Below are 19,408 nucleotides of genomic sequence, written 5' to 3'. Positions count from 1 at the left end.
TGTGAACTTCACATCATTTGGAAAATCCAGTGTTTAGCAGCGTTTAGCTGATCCTCAAAAGTGCCACTGTTGTAAACACAATGGCTTCCTTCTTGCATGACTGAAGTAGAGCATCATGACTTTGATGGGTTGTTAAAAAACGCTCCTTCGAAACTCCTGTCAATTTTGTTTGCAATATACATCAGCCTTTCAGCCAGTGGTTCATGGGCGTGACTACTGAGGCTGAGTTTAGACTTTCTATGCGATTTCAGATGGCTCTTTTTTGTCTTTTGACCAGCCTTTCTGTTTTGATGCTATTCTGATACTTTGGTATTGTGACTCTACAACTGTTCTTTTGGAATTTGTTATGGATATTGAACATATCTCTAATCAATTTCCTTATAACAGTCCTGCCTGTTTTATCTGAATTTGAAATCAACATGGTGCATACTGTATATCTCAGAGTCCTGTGTTATAATAAGCAGGAATTCTGATTAACGCTTTCAGCACTATGTTGGCCTTCTCCAAACTAATACTAATTCATTTAAAATGATGTTTTAGAAGATTTTTCAAATGAAACTATCATGTGCTATGTTAGAAAAAAAGACTGCTGGTTGTGATGGTGAGGTCGAGCTGCTTTTAAAGCCCTCATGCAGCTATACTGTAGCAAAAGTCAGACAAACTAACAGCTATAACAACTGTAAATGTCACAACAAATTCAACAGATCCTTTCTTTCCATTACAGCACAAAACACCATTTTTTAAACGTATCTAGCCCTGGAGAGTGTTTTCAACAAAGAAAGAATTTTTGGCATTGGCAAACTGTTTTTAAAATGTGTGATGGAAAAAAATAGAGACAACTTACACATTTTAAATGTATTCTTTACAAGGCCACACTTTGCTTAAAACAGATTAACGCAGTATGAGTAACAACACAATGCATCAGCACAGTGTGAGGATCACTGAAAGATGAATTAGGCTGCGCATGTCTATAATACGTTGCTTGACAACAGGCACCCAGTTCTTCATTATAATGTTCAGCAGAGTTGAACATTTTTCTGGAACATATTCTTATGTAACTATGCATTACCAATAGGAGACAGTTTAGGGCAGGGTGTGTTGATGTCGAGCAGGATGGAAAAGAAATTAACTGAGTGGCTCTATCACTGTGTTTCCTGGCAAACTGTAAAATGTTCTTAAGAATCCTCTGTATACTGTATATGTAAAGATCTAAATCTGCACAGTATGAGGAAAAACCCTGAATCAGCATAAGAGGTATAAAGAATAATAGGAATAAGTGTAGCCAATTTTTTTTCTTCTAGTTTTTGCTACTTCTGATTGTTTACCCCTTTGAATGTATGCACGCTATATAAAGGAATGACAGCAAAAAAACACTTGACTTAACATGACCCTTGGCTAATTCTTCTGGTTTCAAATGGCTATATGTTGGGGTTGATCCTGTTCTTGCGTATAAAGCCACAATTTTGAAATAAACTTTGCCCTAGGATCCAGGTCTCTCACTGTGTAGTCAGTTACACAATTACTTTAGGATGAATAATACTATTATATTTAATATAAGCTAAGCTAGGTTTGCCTCACTGGTTCTGGGATAGGCTCCAGGTTCCTTGCAAGTCTGTGTAGGATAAGCGCTACAGAAGATGGATGGATGGATGGATGGATGGATGGACAGTGCACAGCGAGAACAATGAAGAGCATTTGTCAATATTATGCATATGCTTCAGATCAAGTGTGGCATATTAATCAATCTTAATGTCACATTCCTGTCTATGTGCAGTTTCACATGTTCTCCTGGATGTTTCTCCTATATTTCTTCTTGCTTCTACCCTCCAAAAGCATGCTGGAAGATGGATTATTTACACAAAATTGTTTTAATGGGTGTGCATGGTGCCCTGTGATAGACTGGTTTCACATTGTCACTTGTCCCATTGCTAAAGTGTCTAAGTCAGTATACTGTAGTTTGAATCAGACTTCAATGGGACTTGATATACAGATGCATCAGCAATTTATTTATTTATTTTTTTAACATTGCTGTTGCTTCTTAAGACCAGGAAGGGGAGAGTCTAAAATTTTGTAGAGAGCTAAAAAAAAAAAAAAAAAATAATAATAATAATAATAATAATAATAATAATAATAATAATAAACCCTGAAGGAGAAAAATGACTCAGCCCAGCAGGTGTCAAGATTACCACAAGACCTTGTTTCTTAAAGATTACATCCTTGCTGAGCAATTCATGCCAAACCCTAAAATCCTTTCTGTATTACCTGCAAGGTGTATTTCATGTCTTTCAGTACTCATTGTTCACAGCATGTAAAAGACCAAAGAGGAGAACAAATCCATTTGGTAGGTCACTTTTTTGTTAGACACAATGGCTAAGCCAAAAAAGTGTCTGATGGTGAACAGTGAACACTGAGCACCTCTATCATCATTTCTGACAGTCAAGATAGTAATGGGAACAACACTAAAGCCTGTTCACAAATGTTCAACTAAACATCACACCTGTTATTCAAATCCATCAAGATCATCAAGATCCTGCATGTTTTCTCTATAGATTCCTAAATCTGTATATTTTGAGGATACTGACTATGATCAGTCATTCTGAGAAAAACTCTGAATGAAGGGCTGGACTTGATGAATGATGAATGATCCAAGGGATCACACTTAAAAAAAGTAAATAAAACTAACCTGATATCACAGGAACATCACTTACTACTGATCTCAGACAAGGGCAACAGATGTTTTCTTCATCTCCAGGGTTAAGGACTTGATTGATTGCCTCTGCTCTGTGTGTGGAGTTTGCATGTTTCCTCTGGGTTCCTTTGGGTACTCTGGTTTCCTCGCCAGTCCAAAGACATGCACTAAAGGCTGATTGACATCTTTAAATTGTCCATAGTGTGTGCAATAGTACCATGCATTGTATTGGCACCACATTCAGGGTGTCCCTTGGGATAGTCTCCAAAGTCCCCACACAACACTGTGTGGGATAAGCAAGAGAGAAAATAGATGTAGCAATCTCTGGTGGGAAAACTCTGAATAAATTGAATACATTTTTGTGGAAAGCAGCAGTCAGAGATTTATTGGCACATACAGTGGCATGATAAAAGTCTTAAACCAATTGAAAGTCTAAATATCCAGGCAGTGAACCACAACCAGTAAACAGGGTATTGTAAATTGCAATGCTGAGGCAAACTGGACCACTAATGAATGATAGTGGGAACTGGACTGGGCTGTGACATTTAGCTTTCTTAAAAACACATATATTTTTAATACTAATAATCACAGCTATACCTATAGAGGACAGATAGCAAGAGAATACATTCTCTCTGGCCTTTAGTCATATTCCATTTTCATATGATGATATTTGTCTCACATTTTGTAGCATTTTGTTATACTATAATTACTGCATTTTGTTTGTTTAAGAAAAGCCTAAAGTCTCAAATCAAGCACTGATGCAGAAACATTCAGAATGTTTTCTCTCTATGCATGTGTAAGTGTATTTATTTATATCTATATAGTTTGTTGTACTCGTTTGCAGTGTTGTGATAGATGAACTACAATGACCATGATGTGCGTGTTAGCCTTCAGGATTATGAAACATTTATACTTTGACTTGTAGCCTGGTTACCACTGTTTCTCTCACATTCTGAGTATTAATATATCCAAGTAAACACCAATTATGACGATGATTCTTACACTGTCCTTACAACAAGCTGCATTTGCTTCATGTTTCTTTGGTGACCATTTTACAACTTGTTTTAACAGCTAGGAGCTTGGAATGAATTCTGCCTCACTTGAATGTCATTTAGGATAAAAGCAAATATGCAAATAAATAAATGCAAACCTTAAATCCGTCTGGTAGGAATAGGAATCTATAGCCCTTAAGTGGGTTAGTGTGCTATAAATAGTTTTTATGCAAGCATGATATTACTCCACATACACTATATGGCCAAAAGTATGTGGACACCTATACCTGGGCAATCTCCAAACTGTTGCTACAAGGCTGAAAGCGCACAATTGTCTAGAATGTCTTTGTATTGCTGTTCCTTTCCTATTTCCTTTCACTAGGACTAAAAGGCCTAGGGCAAACCTATTCCATCATGACATTGCCCATGTGTACAAAGTGAAGTCTATGAAGATATGGTTTGCCAGTGAGATAAATTAGAGTGCTGATTGCATGTCAGGCCTTTTTTTTTTACTGATGTCGGTGCCCAACCTCACTCATACTCTTGTTCCTGAATAATTGCCAAGTACTTTTACATGTACTAGGAATTTACCTTGGTGTATTCATGCATAGTAATGTAAAGCGAGGGAGCATAAATATAAATATAAAGAACCTATGAGAATAAATATAAAAAAATAAAAGAAAATCCTAAAAATGTGAACAAAACGAAACATTAACTGAGGGGGTGTGTATGTTAATGTTCAAGGAGGCAGATAAAAGACCATAGTGGGTCCTGGATATTGTTGATGAGGCCAGTTGCAGATGTAAAGAAACTGTTTTTATAGCATGAGGGTTTTTTTTTTAATGGACCTCAGTCTTCTGCAGGAGGGGAGTGCCTCTAAAATTATGTTCAGGGTGAGAGGGGTAAGCCACGGTGTTAACTGCCTGCTTCAGGGTTCTGCAAGTGTAGAGGTCCTGAAGAGGTGGCAAACTGCAAAGAAGAGCGAATGGCGCTATGCAGTCTGTAACAAGTGGCGATGGAGGAGGTGAGTCTGGGCTTGATAATGGAGGTATAAAAGTGCACCATCATTGTCTTTGGTAGGTTGAACTTCTTTGGGAGCTGCAGAAAGTACAAATGCTGCTGCCTTTTTTTTTATTTTTTATTTTATGTGCAGAACCCTCTTCAGAATGCAGAATCCCCACAGCCATGCTTCAGAATGTAGTGGAAATTAGGCATATTAGAGCTTATTATAACAGCAAAGGGGAACTAAATCTGGAATGGAATGCTCAAAAAGCACTTAAGAGTGTGACGGTCAAGTGTCCACAAACATTTAGACAAACACTGTATATTAAGATCATGCAACATATACTGTAGGTGTACTCCGTTTAACTTAAATGATTACTTTTAATGAACGTTTGCAAGAGAACAAATTTACCCTTCCCTGACTACTTTGTGTTCAAGAAGGGTAAATAATAAAAATCATATTGTGTAACATTATTAGCTACTGAATGTCCTTGGATGTGGCAAATACATCGGAAGTTTACATTCACATGACTATTTCCTTTTAATAAGATCATCTGTGTAAATGCGTATCTGGGAGCAAGAGATGAGCTAATATTGTGTACAGGATAAACGGTTGTAGATGAGTAAACAGCGAGTGGTAATAGCATCATTAAGGCAGGCTGATGTGATCAGGAGTGGCAAGGTTAATCACCGAACTAATTACAAGCAGGGGCGAGGGATTAAATACAGCCTGCTGTGTGCTTGACACACACATACTTAAAAGAAATCTAGACAGAGAATAGACAGAAATATTAAGGAGAAAACGTTTGGACTGTTATATTTTCTGGGTATATGAAGAAGGATTATATGCGCACACACACACACATACACACACACACACACTGGCAGTGTCACAACAGATTGCGTATTCTTAGCCAGAACTTCTGCCGGTAGTCTGACCACGTGTTCTGACCATGTGAGACCATAATGTTTCTAACATGGCTTAGTTGCTTCCTGTTTTGGTCATTATACCACCTCAGTCTTTTATCTAATTCCATCTTTATTATGGCTAATCACCTGTATGTCTTTAGTTATTCCACCTTGTCGTAAGTCATTATTCACACACCAGTTATTTAGAGTTTATTTAGCATTGTTATTTTTATTTGACTTGTCTATTAGAGTATATCGGAGTAGAAATGAAAACAAATCGCAGACTTTGAATTCACTTTATATGCCAGACCCCTCCATACACTAGGACACCCCCCAAAAGTTATTGGTGAAAATGAGCACAATCACAAATTTAAGAATTTTACCTGCTTATTGCGACTATCTTTACTGTATGCTTGTTCTTCAGGTATTTTGCCTTCAGCAAATGAAATGCATGCAAACCATTTCATTTCTTTGCCTTGATTTGCTTTCAAAGTATGTTTTAGGTCATCATCTGTCTGCACTGTGAAGCAATTTCCAGTGAGTTTTGAAGCATTTGGTCGAATCTGAGCAGCTAATACAGCACTATACATTTCAAAATTTATCCTGCCGCTTTTGTCAGCAGTCACATCATAAATAAATACCAGAGACCCAGTTTTTCTGGCAGCCATACACACCCATGCCATTAGATGAAAGATGAGGATATTATTCCATAAATGTCCAGGCTTTTGTCTTTTTTCGTTTTATTTTTTGGCAAACTTTCATCTGGTCTTCCTGTTTGTGAGGCTTACCATTGGTCTACATCTTGTGTTAAACTCTGTGTATTTACTCTAGTGAGGGTTCTCTCTGACTGATACACTTACCTCCTGGAGGGTACTCTTGATCTTGCCAACTGTTGAAGGGGTTTTTCTTCACCAGGGAAAGAATTCTTCTGGCATCTGCCACAGTTGTTTTCTGTGGTCTGTTTGTTCTTCCTGAACTCACCAGTTTCTACTTTATTGTTGTTTAAAAATACACCAAATAGTTGATTTGATTACACTTCTTGTTTTTGCTATCTTTTTTTTGTCTCTTTGAACATCATATTGAGAGTTAACAAAAACTGAATACATTTACATTTTTGCCAAAGTGACTTACAGAAGTGCTTTTTGAAGTCTCTAACAATGAATACATCAATACTGGTTCACTAGGTCACAGACTAAGTGTACCATCAGTCTAAAACTCTGTTGGGAGGAAATACAGTGATATTAGTGCTGGTTTAAGTATTTCAGGAAGAGGTTTGTCTTGAAATTGAAAATGTGGCACTTGAAATCACCTCTAGACCGTTTTATCTTGGCCATAGAGCAACTAAATAGGCAACTTTCGTCTTACTTAATTTCTTACATAATTACTTTTGTTCTTCACATATAAAAAGTTCTGCAATTCCTAAACAATTCACCTGATTTGTACTGTGCCTTCAAATTAAAGCTGAAATCAAGCATGCACTTCAATTTTCTAAGCGCCAGTATATTGTGCTAGACCACTCAAAAAGGAATTTTTCCGAGAGATTGCTTGATGGTGCCTTGACTGTTTTTCCTTTTACCCATATTTACTGAGGATTACTAGTAGTAAGTATTCTAGCTAATTTATTTAAAGATTAGTTTCCATTTTTACTCTTGAATCAAAGACATCTCCCACTACCAGTCTGTCAAATAAACCTTGCAAAAGGTTTCTCCTTGCTAGTTTAATCTCAAACCCGTTTCCATGTCACTGTCCACAGAGTGACTGACAGAGAAAGGGGAAAGTCATTGCTGCTCCCTAAGCAAAGTGCCATAACACAGATGAAACTTACTAAATAATTTACATTGAATCTAAAGCCCATCTAACTGACATGGAGCAATTTCTCAGCCCCTAGGAGGTGGAAAGGTGGGGTGGGGGGACTGATGAAAAAACGAGCAGTTAAAAGATGTTATTCCATATTCGTGTACTAAATTATTCAAAATGTCAAATCAATCTGAAGGGCCTGAGAGAAGATGACATCGGGATTGGCTGGCTTTAAAGTGTCTGTGTTGGTTGGGAGGCTGTGTGTTTGGGGGCCCAGGGGGACAGTTGGGGGCAGGGGGTCTTGAAAAGGAAAAAGGAAGAGAAGGAAGTGGGATGGAGGAACAGGAAAATGGAATTGTGTCTTTCGGATAAACTAATATCCCTTAATATATATATGGGGTATAATTTGGGGTGCCTGAGGGTGCAGAGTGTGGTTAATAGATAGTGTGCACATAATAAATACCAGCAAAAACTAGGTAGAGCATTTGCAGAACTCAAGATCTGCCACTTAATATAAATTATGTACATACTAAGGTTTTGTAATTGGCAAATTTATTATAATGGTTAGAGTGTTTCCCAAATTTGATTTTAAATATCACTGTACAGATTTACAGCACCTGAAAGCCACTTGAAAACCTATATTGTTTTTTATTCTTTTATTTATTTATTTTTTTTGACAAATTGTACTGCTTTTATACTTGGCATGCAATTACACACACAATTTTTTATTGTCCTGAAACAATGGACCATTGAAATGTGGCATTGTTGGTCTGTCCTTCTCATTAGTGTGTGTTTTACAGCAGTATATTACACCACACAGTTAGGTCATTTGGGCTAGAGTATCATTAGATGGGAGGTGCGCAGTCTACCTGATAACCTTTGGAAACTTTTTTTTTTTTTTCATTTTAGTCCCTTCAGATATAAGGGGTTGTTTACTTGTAAATTGCTTTGATAAATCATGCAGGTATTTTCTGCAGAATGTGTACACTTACAATTAAATGTCACAGTAAATTTCTATTAACTACAGCAAATGTAGATTATTAATAAACATATTACTCATAAATGCACTGTTATTAGAATGAAGTGATAGTAAGCCTGTGTATAGAAAACAGCAGCAGCTGTTAAGTCAATATGACTTAACTTGAGTTGAGGAAGCAGTAGTTCATTGGTTAAGATGCTGAAATACTGGTTGTGAGTTTGGAGTGGCAGCTTGGAGACCACCAAGCTGCCACTGCTGGGCCCTTAACTGCTCACTTGTCCAAATAAGATAAATGTAAGTCACTCTGGATAACAGCATCTGCCAAATTCCATAAATGTAAATACACTAAGCACAAATGCACACAAAATATTTACACAAAGAATTTCCTGAAAGTGATAAAAAGGTACACATCTTTGTGCTCAGGTCTCTGATGGCTTTGGCTTGAGAGAATTAGTGTTAAATCTATAATAAATTCAGAATTATAAGCTGCTCGAAAGCTCCTGGTTACACAACTCCTGCTCCACATGACTGTACACAATTGTAGAAAGGACGTTATTTACTAATCACACACTGTTTGGTGTCAACCAGATAAGAATAGGTTCCATTTTGAGTCTGGTTCCTCTCAAGGTTTCTTCCTTATATCTTTTCAGGGAATTTTGTTCTTGCCACCCTTGTCTCTGGCATGCTCATTAGAGCTATATAAATAAATAAATAAATATAAATAAACTTTTTGTTCTTCATTTTTATTCAGAATTTCTGCAAAGCTGCTTTGACATTTTGCCATTGTTGAAAGTGCTATACAAATAAAATAGAATAGAACTGAATTGAATCTTGTTGATGTTCCCTGAATACTCACTTTTATAACTTTAATTACAGTTTCTGTTGTGATTCCATATCCCAGAACTGTCTGAACATGCTGTGAGACCCTTAAGCAAGGGCATCTCAAGTAGTGTGCTGGTCCCATGGTGCCATTTTTCTTGCAGAGACATGACTGAGGGAATGCGATTTCTTATCAAAAAATAGCTCACACTAGCAAAACTGGTTAAATGACCACTTATTCAAGCTTGTCCAGAACCCTGAAGAATCTGAAGAGATTTTATATTAGTGCTGATCTCCAATTCCTTTCTCTTTATTCTTTAATTTAATTCAGCACCACAGGAGAAGACTCAGTGCTATTATTTTATGTTTGCACTTTGTATTAAACACAGATATAGCAGTTGCTGTTTAGAAAAATCCCCCTTTATTTAGGACCTACATGCTTCTATTGGTGTTCATCATAACCTCTCTAAAGCTAAGCAAAATAGCAAGCATGCCTCATTGTTTTATTTGAAGTCTGGCAAAAGAACTAAACATTACTGGTTTCTAAAGACATTTGTTGGAGTTCTTAGTAGATTTTTCTTTTTCTTCTTTTTTTTTTACTGAGAATTTAATTTCAAGATCCATTTTGGAAACATTCATCTTTCACTATAATTATAGCTGGTGGACAGTCAACATAGTCAAAGTTTATTTGGAAAAAATGTAATGAACAACTAGTCATATAACATTTTCTTCTGTTGTATGAAAGTGGCAAATAGAAATGAAGAAGAATGACTGGCTTTTACCTTCATGGTCTTACAAAGGCTTTTGAACCAATTGGTAATTTAATGAATCCCTGTATTCTGTTACTTACTGTAAATTTGATGCAAATAAAGATGTTTCAGGAAACTGAAAGTTGTATGAAAAGCCTCTTTAAAGATAAGCTGTCAGGTGGCAATAATTAGGGAAATAAATAAAGTCAAACGGTAATGTGATCATTAACTACGCTGACTAATTTGCAAGTTTTTCAGAGATCTCATTAAAGGCTAAATTGCCCCATCAATATTTCTGTCAAGTCACCCTTCTTACCGTCATATGAACAGCCGTGATTAATAGTAGCTAATGTCTAGAGAACGGAGCTCTCTCACTTTCTGTGACAGAATAGAATTTATTTGTATGGATGAGGACAATAATCTCTTCCATTTAACTTGTTCAGCCCTCGCAGAATGATTTTTCGCCTAAAATGGCATATTTAGAAAAAGAATTACTCAGCAAGTGTTATCATTAACTGCAAGTGCTATCATTATAATCCTGCAGGGTGTGGAAGGTAACTCCTTAGGAAATGTAAAAGAAGTGCAAATAAGGCATTTTGAAAACAACCAAGAGGAAAAGAAGATCCTGAATGTTACCTAATCCAGTGAATAAGTCAGGAATAAAACACTTCTTATACCACAGGGACTTTCCAACAATTATAATTTTAGATTATTAATGAATCAATGGTTGTGATAAATTAATATCTGTTATCACCTCTGTTATCCAGCGCCGACACTGGAGACTCCTTTCATGAACCTTACATATATGCCACCTAACAAAAAACATCAAAGATTGTATGGTTTTTTAACACAGAATGGGGTTCAAAAGTCTAGTAATAAAAATGTTTCTATTTTTATTCTACATTCTTGTCTAATTTAATACAATTATCATGAGGAAAGTTGTTGATTGACAATAACTTGAGTTAAAAGTAGAATCTTTCAAATATTTCCAGATAATCTTTCAAATATATATCTTTCAAATATTTCTAAATAATAGTTATTTAGCATTTTCTACATCCCTTTTTACTTTAAAGACAGCTGGGATACACTCCATAAGATGCACAATCATGGTACATTTCAGATCAAATACATCAGTGTCATCTGAGCACATGCTTCAATAGAAGAGATTATGTAGAAGGGAAATCTGACCTTTTGTACAAAGCAGTTAACATGGACCATATCATAAATTTGCTTATATTTAAATAGGGATCTCAGGCATTTTTCTTTAATTACATCTGTCCTATAACCTGACAATACTCAGAAACCTTTTGACTTACATTAGCTTCTCGCAAGATTTTACTGTCTGGCATTTTTATAAATGTCAAACAAATCCCTTGACCTGTCTGTCAGAATATTCTGTTGTTTCTTTTTGATTTTCTTTGCTATATTGATCGGCAGGGCTTTTTCGACCAAACTACTGGCATTTGCATATAAACTGATGATTTTTATATTATTGGATTACATTGTGTGTGTGTGTGTGTGTGTGAGAGAGAGAGAGAGAGAGAGAGAGAGAGTGATAACATGTTTTATGAACTCTTACTTGGTACAGTGGTCTATACTTTTGTATCTGTGTATTTCTTAACCTAGCAAAGTTTCTAAAATGGAAGACTGTTGCCCTAGCAATGTTATTTACCGCAATGTTGAGACACTAACATCAATAATCACACCAAGGTCTTTCACTGCTGATGAAAATGAAAGACCTTCTAGACTATATAATTAGAATGCTTACTTATAGCTGCCGTAGTCTTAGTAGAAGCACTTCTGTCTTGTCAGAATGAAGTTACTCATCATCCAGTGTCCTTTACATATTCCTCAATTTATTTCATCTGATGTTTATCATAGTCAGAGCATCGGTGTAGCTTGTTTCCAAATAACAGTACCCAATTATGTAATTATATGTCCATTTCAAAATGAAAATTAAGGCAATAGAGCATAACATATTTTGTTAGTTTGATAGCACAGAGGCCGAAAAAAGGTTACATTAGCAAAGCACAAGTACGACCAAACAACTGTTTAGTTTCATATATTAACAAAGCTTTCTATCTATGGGTGGAAAAATATAGTAGAATTTCTATGTAACCTCATTGCACATCACATGTGCATCCCCTTATTTTCCTAACTTGCCAATTCCCAAAATCCCCTCTCATACAGCATACCAAGCAGGCAGGGGGAAGGCTAACCAAGGCTGCTTCCTCTGAGACACATAAATCTAGCCAATCATTCAAACTGCCACACATGCTGTGTCACAGGGTAACATAAGCACTATCTACCCAGGGTTGATACACTATCTACTATATAACACTGGGGTGTCCGATCTTATCCTAAGGGCTGGTGTAGGTGCAGTTTTTCATTTCATCCAATCAAAAACCATACCTAAGTCTACTGACAGCCAAGATCAACTGATTAAACAGGTGGAATCAGGTGTGGCTCAGGCATGAAAACCTACACCCGTGCCGTCTTTTTGAGGATAAAATTGGACCCCCATGCTTTAATGCGTGAAAGTCAAGTATAGTTACAAAGCATATTTAAAAGAACAGGCATTGACCAAGGTGCTGTACAATCAGAAGCAAGCTGAATACAGAAAATAAAAGAATAAGAATCCAATTAAAATACATGCAGTAAAGTAAAATACAGTAATAATACTTGTCATAATGACCCAGAAAAAACCTGCAGTGTGACCATTAAGCTTATTCAAAAGGTGCAGAATAAAAATGGGTTTTGAACTAGATTTTAAAGTGGTAATGGAAGAGACAGACCTACTATGGAGGTGGAGGCTGTTCCCTGTCCCACTTAGACTGTAAGTGTGAACGTTTGACGATAAGAAGCAACTAGTTTGATGACCTGAGTGACCTGGGAGATGGACAGATGTTCAGAGGTATATTCTGGAGTTCAACCATGCAAGGCCTTACAAGCAAAGACTAAAATCATCCTTGTTACTCATACTAGCTATAATTGACTAGTGTTATTATGACTGACAGGGGAAAGAGTCTGTCATCCCTCCCACCCAGAAATCAGAGCCAATTTTGTTTTGTTGTATTGCTGTGGTTCATTCAGGATTCGAAATTGCGATCTCACAGCAAACGCTTTTCTGTTGTGCTGATTAGGAATCTGCACACGTCTTTTTAGGACAGTATTTTTCTCAAGAAATGTTCAATGCACAACTTGAGAGCACGAGTGCCTGGCTTGTTTTAAAGCATGGACACATTTGGTAAGTTTGCTGTTGTCTTTAAGAGAAATAAATGTGAGAGATTTTTTTTTTATCTCAGCTCTTTTTTCTCAGGATTATAATAAAATAATTATAATATGTGCCTAGTGTTCTCAACAATAAGCCTCTTGTTTATTCATGTGGTCCTTCTGTGAGAGGCAGTTAGACTGTGTCTCACAGATGTGGCAAATGCTTAGCTTTACTATGTAGTTCTCTTTTTCTCTTTTTACCTGTTGAGGTGATAACCAATGAACTGTTATGTGTAGTTATGTGTATTACCTACCTTTAGTGTACTAGTTACCTTTTTTTACTTATAAAGCTGAATTTCTAGTGACTGAGGTTGAGCAACTGTCAATTTATGGTTCTCTCTCTCTCTCTCTCTCTCAACCACACACACATACACACACACACACACTCCTGGGGACCTTTGAATCTGACACTTATTTTGTTTCCAAAATGAAAAACCAGAAGGTGCATTTAAAATATGAGTGTTCAATCTATATAATGGATTTCCGTTTTAATAATAAAGCCAAAGCAGGCATGTAGGTCAAGGGCTTTAGACATTTACTTGTACCATTTACTTATGTGCTCTCCAAAGCTATACAGGCATTCTTTATGAAGCTGGATAAGTGTGTGGTAAAAATGTACAATGGGGAAAAAATGAGCAAAATACCAACAGACAGGATGATAAAGAATTATTGGTGCTGGGAAACAGGAAAGAGGATAAAAAAATGGAGTTGATAAAAAGTGTAATTTGTTTTTGTTTTTAAAGCAAAATCTACTTGCGTTACATACAGGATTTAAGGATAATAGCACAGTCTTGTTTTTTCAGCCAGAAGAAATAGCTGTGCACACATTATGCTCATTTTATCTTATCTTAAAAATGATGTGTGATTGTTTTACTGTTTCTGGAAATTATAATCCATTCATAACTCAATTTCCACAGCTAAACGTGATCTGCAATACACAGTGAAGCTATCATTTTATTGCATACTGCTAGTCTGACTCAAAGAATAACAAATAAATGTGATGCCGAAGGCACAAAGTGTCATCTTTATTTTTTAAGGCTTATTGTTTTTGGAATAATGACACTTTTTATACGCACTTGCATATATATATATATATATATATATATATATATATATATATATATATATATTTATTTATTTATATATTTATATATATATATCAAGGCCCTGTAATTGCATAGACGACTGGAACTGAAGTGAATTGTAGAAAAAGGGATTCTTTATTGCGAGACATTTTAACATAAATTGTTTTGGCACTGATATTGTGTGGTATGTCGGATCATTTATATGCTCATTTGTCTTTAAAGGTTGATCCCAGTCATTTTTACATAAATGTGTAGATTGTAAGGATCCCACAAGTGGGATTAAGAGATGATGCTTTGTTTTGTTAGAGCTTGTTAGTGATTCTAAAGCTCAAGCTGCTTAACTTTTAAAAGCTGACACATGCAATTCTGCAGGCGTCTTCACACGCCATCTATGGATTTGATATAGGATTCGATTTAAGAGGACCCCAATAGATTGTACATAGTCTTAAAACTGAAAAAAAAAAAAAAAAGCTTCACAAATCTCAGCTGGAGCAAAAAATCTGGCTGAAGGCAAGCACAGCTTTTGTTTATCATGCTTGCTGTTCGGAAGAGGCACAGCATGATTAAAAAAAAAATTGCAATCACGAATTGTGTTGTTGTATATCTATCTTACAATGAGTTTGTGTGTGTGTGTGTGTGTGTGTGTGTGGGTGTGTGTGTTTGTTCCTTTGTGTATGCATAATAGCTTTTTGCTGATGATGAGACCCTGTGCTAAAAGCCTCACCCATTATAGTTTCATAATCATATTAGTGAGTTACTGAAATAGTTATTTTTTGTTGTCGTTGTTGTTGTTTGCTTTCCCATCTAATATTGTGACCAGCCATTGCTGTAAACTATGTTAGACCCTAAAAATTAATACTCATACATACATTTCCTAGGAAGACCTATGCACTTGCTTTAAACATTCATGCAATGATGCAGTCAGCCAATAATAAGGCACCAAAGCAACCTTGACAGTGGAATGAACTTCACATCAGTGTCAGAACAGTTTAAATGGTCGTTTAAGGTGTTGGTCTACTGATTGGAAGGTTGTATGTTTGAATCCCAGGTCCACGAAGCTGCCCCTGCTGGACCCTTGAGCAATGCTTAGTTGTATGTAATGTAAGTCACTCTGGATAAGGAGGTCTGGCAAATGCCATGAATGTAAGTGTGAAGAAACACACCCTCCCTCATTAAAGGGCAGTGGTGGTTCAATGGCTCAAAGGCTCATCAAAGGCTCAGGGTTCAAGCCCTCAAGGGTGTCATGGCTGACCCTGTGCTCTGACCCCAACTTCAGAGTTGAGTAGTTGAGATATGTGAAGAAAGAATTTCACTGTGCTGTAATGTATATGTAACATACAAGGGCATCTGTCTACCTATTAACAGGGTATGAACTGTCACTCACAGGTTGTTTTTGTTTGCATGATGTGTGTGAAAATCCTGGGAGATCAGCAGGTTCTGAATTACTCAAACCAGCCCATCTGGCACGAAGAACCATGCCACAGTCAAAGTCACAAAGATCACACAGAGATTTTTTTTTCGCTCTTGATGTAGACATTAACAGAAGCTCTTGCTACGTATTTGTATGATTTCATGCATTTTGCTGCTGCTGATGATTCGATCATTGGCATGAATGAGCAGGTGTTCCTAATAAAGTGACCGGTGTGTGCATTCGGAGTGCAGAGCAATGCATAACGGTGTAGAATAACTTGAATTGATTTTATGCAGGAGTGGCAGGGAAGTATGGATATAGTGTGAATTTTAACCCTTCCTTACAGACCCATGTTGTGTAAGAGTTCATGTGTGTGAAATCGGATCAGAGAGAGTGCTCAAGCCCCTTTCTACACTGTGGGGGTTTGGGATAAATGCTGTTTATACTGGATCTTTCTGTTTTGCACCTCTCAGGGGAGTGGATGTGTCAAAAGCCTCTTTTCTCTGATTAACCAGCTTACACACACACACACACACACACATGGTGTGTTCATCTCTTTCTACACACAGCACTCACAATCACCTAAAGGACACATCTTCTTCCATAAAATACCCAGTGTCTGTCTGTCTGTCTGTATGTATGTCTCTCTCTCTCTCTCTCTCTCTCTCTCTCCACTCTTCCTCTAAGACACAAACACATGCGCACTTCCTCAGACATGCGGCTTAATGTTTCTTTGATCCGATTCTCATGCCATTAAGCTTTAATGCTAATGGAATAGTTTCAGCCTTTATTGGCTGGAACATGAAGAGGCAAATCTGATCGGATGTGCTTAGGGAAGCAGTGTAAGCTGACCGTGTGTGGGGGTGTGTAGGATAAAGGGCACACACATCGCTTAGAGCCAAGCGTTTAAAGCTACGGGAAGGGTCACAGGGCAAAATTATAGGTGTACAGATAAACGCTCTTTGTCTGCTATTACCTTTGAGCGAAAGTGTACTTCTAGTGTAGGGACTATAGGAGAGCTTTTTTTCGCCTCAGTGATTTGATTTTATAGAAGTATTTCTGTAACTTTATGCTAAATATAAGCATCATTTTCTATCATTTTGTACTCTTTTTGTTTTTTTGATGCAGACCTTCTGTGAGTGTGTACCCAGCTCATCACAGCTCAAACACCGCTGGTCTGATTCAGACACTGTCAGGCAAACTGCTCCCAAGGTAAGGACCACCAAACACACCATGAATCCATGCACACTATCTATCTATCTATCTATCTATCTATCTATCTATCTATCTATCTATCTATCTATCTATCTATCTATCTATCTATCTATCTATCTATCTATCTATCTATTTGTCTGGCTATCTGTCTGTCTATGTATCTGTCGATCTACAGAGACATTATAGCACAGATATTGAATTACATAATGTTGTTTAAAGATCACTCATTCTCTCTCTCTCTCTCTCTCTCTCTCTCTCTCTCTCTCTCTCTCTCTCTCTCTTTCTCTCTCTCTCTTTTCCACACGCACACACACACACACTAGAAATGTGACAGCATATGATTATGAACTATCATTTACTTAACCTGTTTGGAAGATGTTAAATGTATGCAGATAAGATCATTTCTCTCTCATATCAACACATTGTTGACTTAATTGATCACATTCTATCTGACAGTGTGTCTAAAAATGAACAGACATTAAAGAACAGATATTGCATTTTATAATTTTGTTAGGAGATAGCTCTCTCTCTCTCTCTCTCTCTCTCTCTCTCTCTCTCTCTCTCTCTCTCTCTCTCTCCCTCTGTGTCTCTCACGCTGCCTCTGTGTCTCTCACACTGCCTCTCTTTTCAGCCCCAAGGCAATAAAATAAGCGAATACATCCAAATGTAATGCAATCACATGACCTTTAGAATTTTAATTGCGTTTCGTGGTATTAACAAAAGCCATGTGCAAAACTGTGCCAGTCATAAAACAACACAGCATTTTAAAGTCCCTTCATCACATAAATGCATAATTTAAAAAAAGGACAAGACATCAGACTGTTTAACAAAGTACATCCGTTTATAATGTTTAGTCAGTTACCAGTGGTAATTGAGATAAAACAACATATTTGCTTAATAATAATAATAATAATAATAATAATAATAATAATACACTACATTAATTTTTGCATCAGAGCTGGTATTAAAAACTATTTAAAAAATTATTTAAAAGTCATATGATCAAATCTAGTAACATGTCTATCAATCAAATTCATGAATAAAATCAAACACTGAGCTCACAATCGAACCCACAATAGAAACAGACATTAGCACTGCACTATTCTACCATGCATGTTATAAGAGCTCAAATTTTACACTATATTTAAAGGTCTATTCAGCACCAACCTCCTCATGAGGTTTCACAATTTAACTGGTTTCATTAATTCTAGGTGAACTACACTCCACATCATTCAATCTAGCAATTAAGAGACTTGTGTAGTATAAGCAATGATGTTATGTTTATTTGAGAACCGTAATACTTTTATGTAAACTATATGAACTATCATTTCTTAACTCTGACTGAACACATTTTTTTTTCACTGCACCATTTAATAGTGTGCGTGAATTATATGGGAAATTTAAATGAAATTAAAATAAAATTGTGTGTGTTTATTTGTTTTGGGTGAGCTCTTAATCAAGTCTGTTCGTATACAGTCAAAATGTCCCAATGCATGTCACCTTAAGTGAAATAGCTATAGTAGATTGTTATTTGAAAAAATCCAGGAAATTATAAAATACCGACTGCATAGATTCCCCTTTCCCTCTTTTAACAAATTATTCTGCCACTGTTGTGCATTGACATGAATAAAACAGCTGCTGTATAACAAGGTACCCGAAGGGTACAAAAGATAAGAATAAGCTTTTCTAACATGATACATTATTGTTAATTATGTGAAACGTTTAGTGAAGTGTTTGCACTTCCATAATCATGATATTTGAGCATATTTGTCTGGATTTGGCCATCAGACGTATTTACCAATGTAAAGTGCTACTCAGAAAACTCCAAAATTTTATTAGTCACATACACAATAATATACAGTAAGACATGCAGTGAACTGCTTTCTATGACAGGATCTGTTATAAAAATTGAGTCAAAATAAAAATAGAGTCAGAAATGGAATTAAAAATTGTAAATTAAATTAAATTAAATTAAATTAAATTAAATTAAATTAAATTAAATTAAATTAAATTAAATTAAATTAAATTAAATTAGCTGTAAAGAACACAGGGAAAAATAAATATGCAAAAATATAAAATAAAAATTAAAAATACAGCATATGGATACAATACAATGACTGATGATATGACTATGAATATGGTGATATGACAGAGATATGTGAGTGAATCAAATCACTGTAACTACAATAATTTAACCTGAAATTCTACAAATTATGGAACTACACTACAAAACTAAGGAGTGGCTTTCAAAGACAATATTAAATAAATGACTATGATAGTCAGGAAGAAATTAAATATCTTAATTAATAATTTCGGTAAAGCAATTTTTTGATGCATGCAAATTAACATCATCACTGGCCATGAAAAATCTGGACATGAGGAGGTCATTTTAATAATTAGGCACCCTTATCTGATTTTATGTTAAACAGGTTGTAAAAAGATTTTTCGGGGTAATTCCATTGTTGGAAAATAAAATATTATTATTAAT

The 19,408-nt window shown here is 36.1% G+C and overlaps 1 protein-coding gene across 2 annotated transcripts in view; it reads left to right on the top strand.

Annotated features, from left to right (window-relative positions):
• The window catches only part of fibcd1b (fibrinogen C domain containing 1b), a 113,865-nt gene that overhangs the window by 22,490 nt on the left and 71,967 nt on the right, over window positions 1-19,408 (top strand). Inside the window, exon 2 of one of the 2 annotated variants that reach the window (XM_058382471.1) lies at window positions 16,834-16,917. The exons of the other annotated variant lie outside the window; for it this stretch is intronic. Within the exon in view, the coding sequence (XP_058238454.1) occupies window positions 16,834-16,917 (84 nt within the window). The remainder of the gene's footprint in view (window positions 1-16,833; window positions 16,918-19,408) is intronic. 2 annotated transcript variants of the gene reach the window in all.

This window comes from Hemibagrus wyckioides, linkage group LG28 (assembly GCF_019097595.1).
Source record: "Hemibagrus wyckioides isolate EC202008001 linkage group LG28, SWU_Hwy_1.0, whole genome shotgun sequence".
Classification (NCBI taxonomy): Eukaryota; Metazoa; Chordata; class Actinopteri; order Siluriformes; family Bagridae; genus Hemibagrus; species Hemibagrus wyckioides.
The sequence above is the reverse complement of the archived record's forward strand: the minus strand, read 5'-3'. Positions and strand labels throughout refer to the sequence as shown.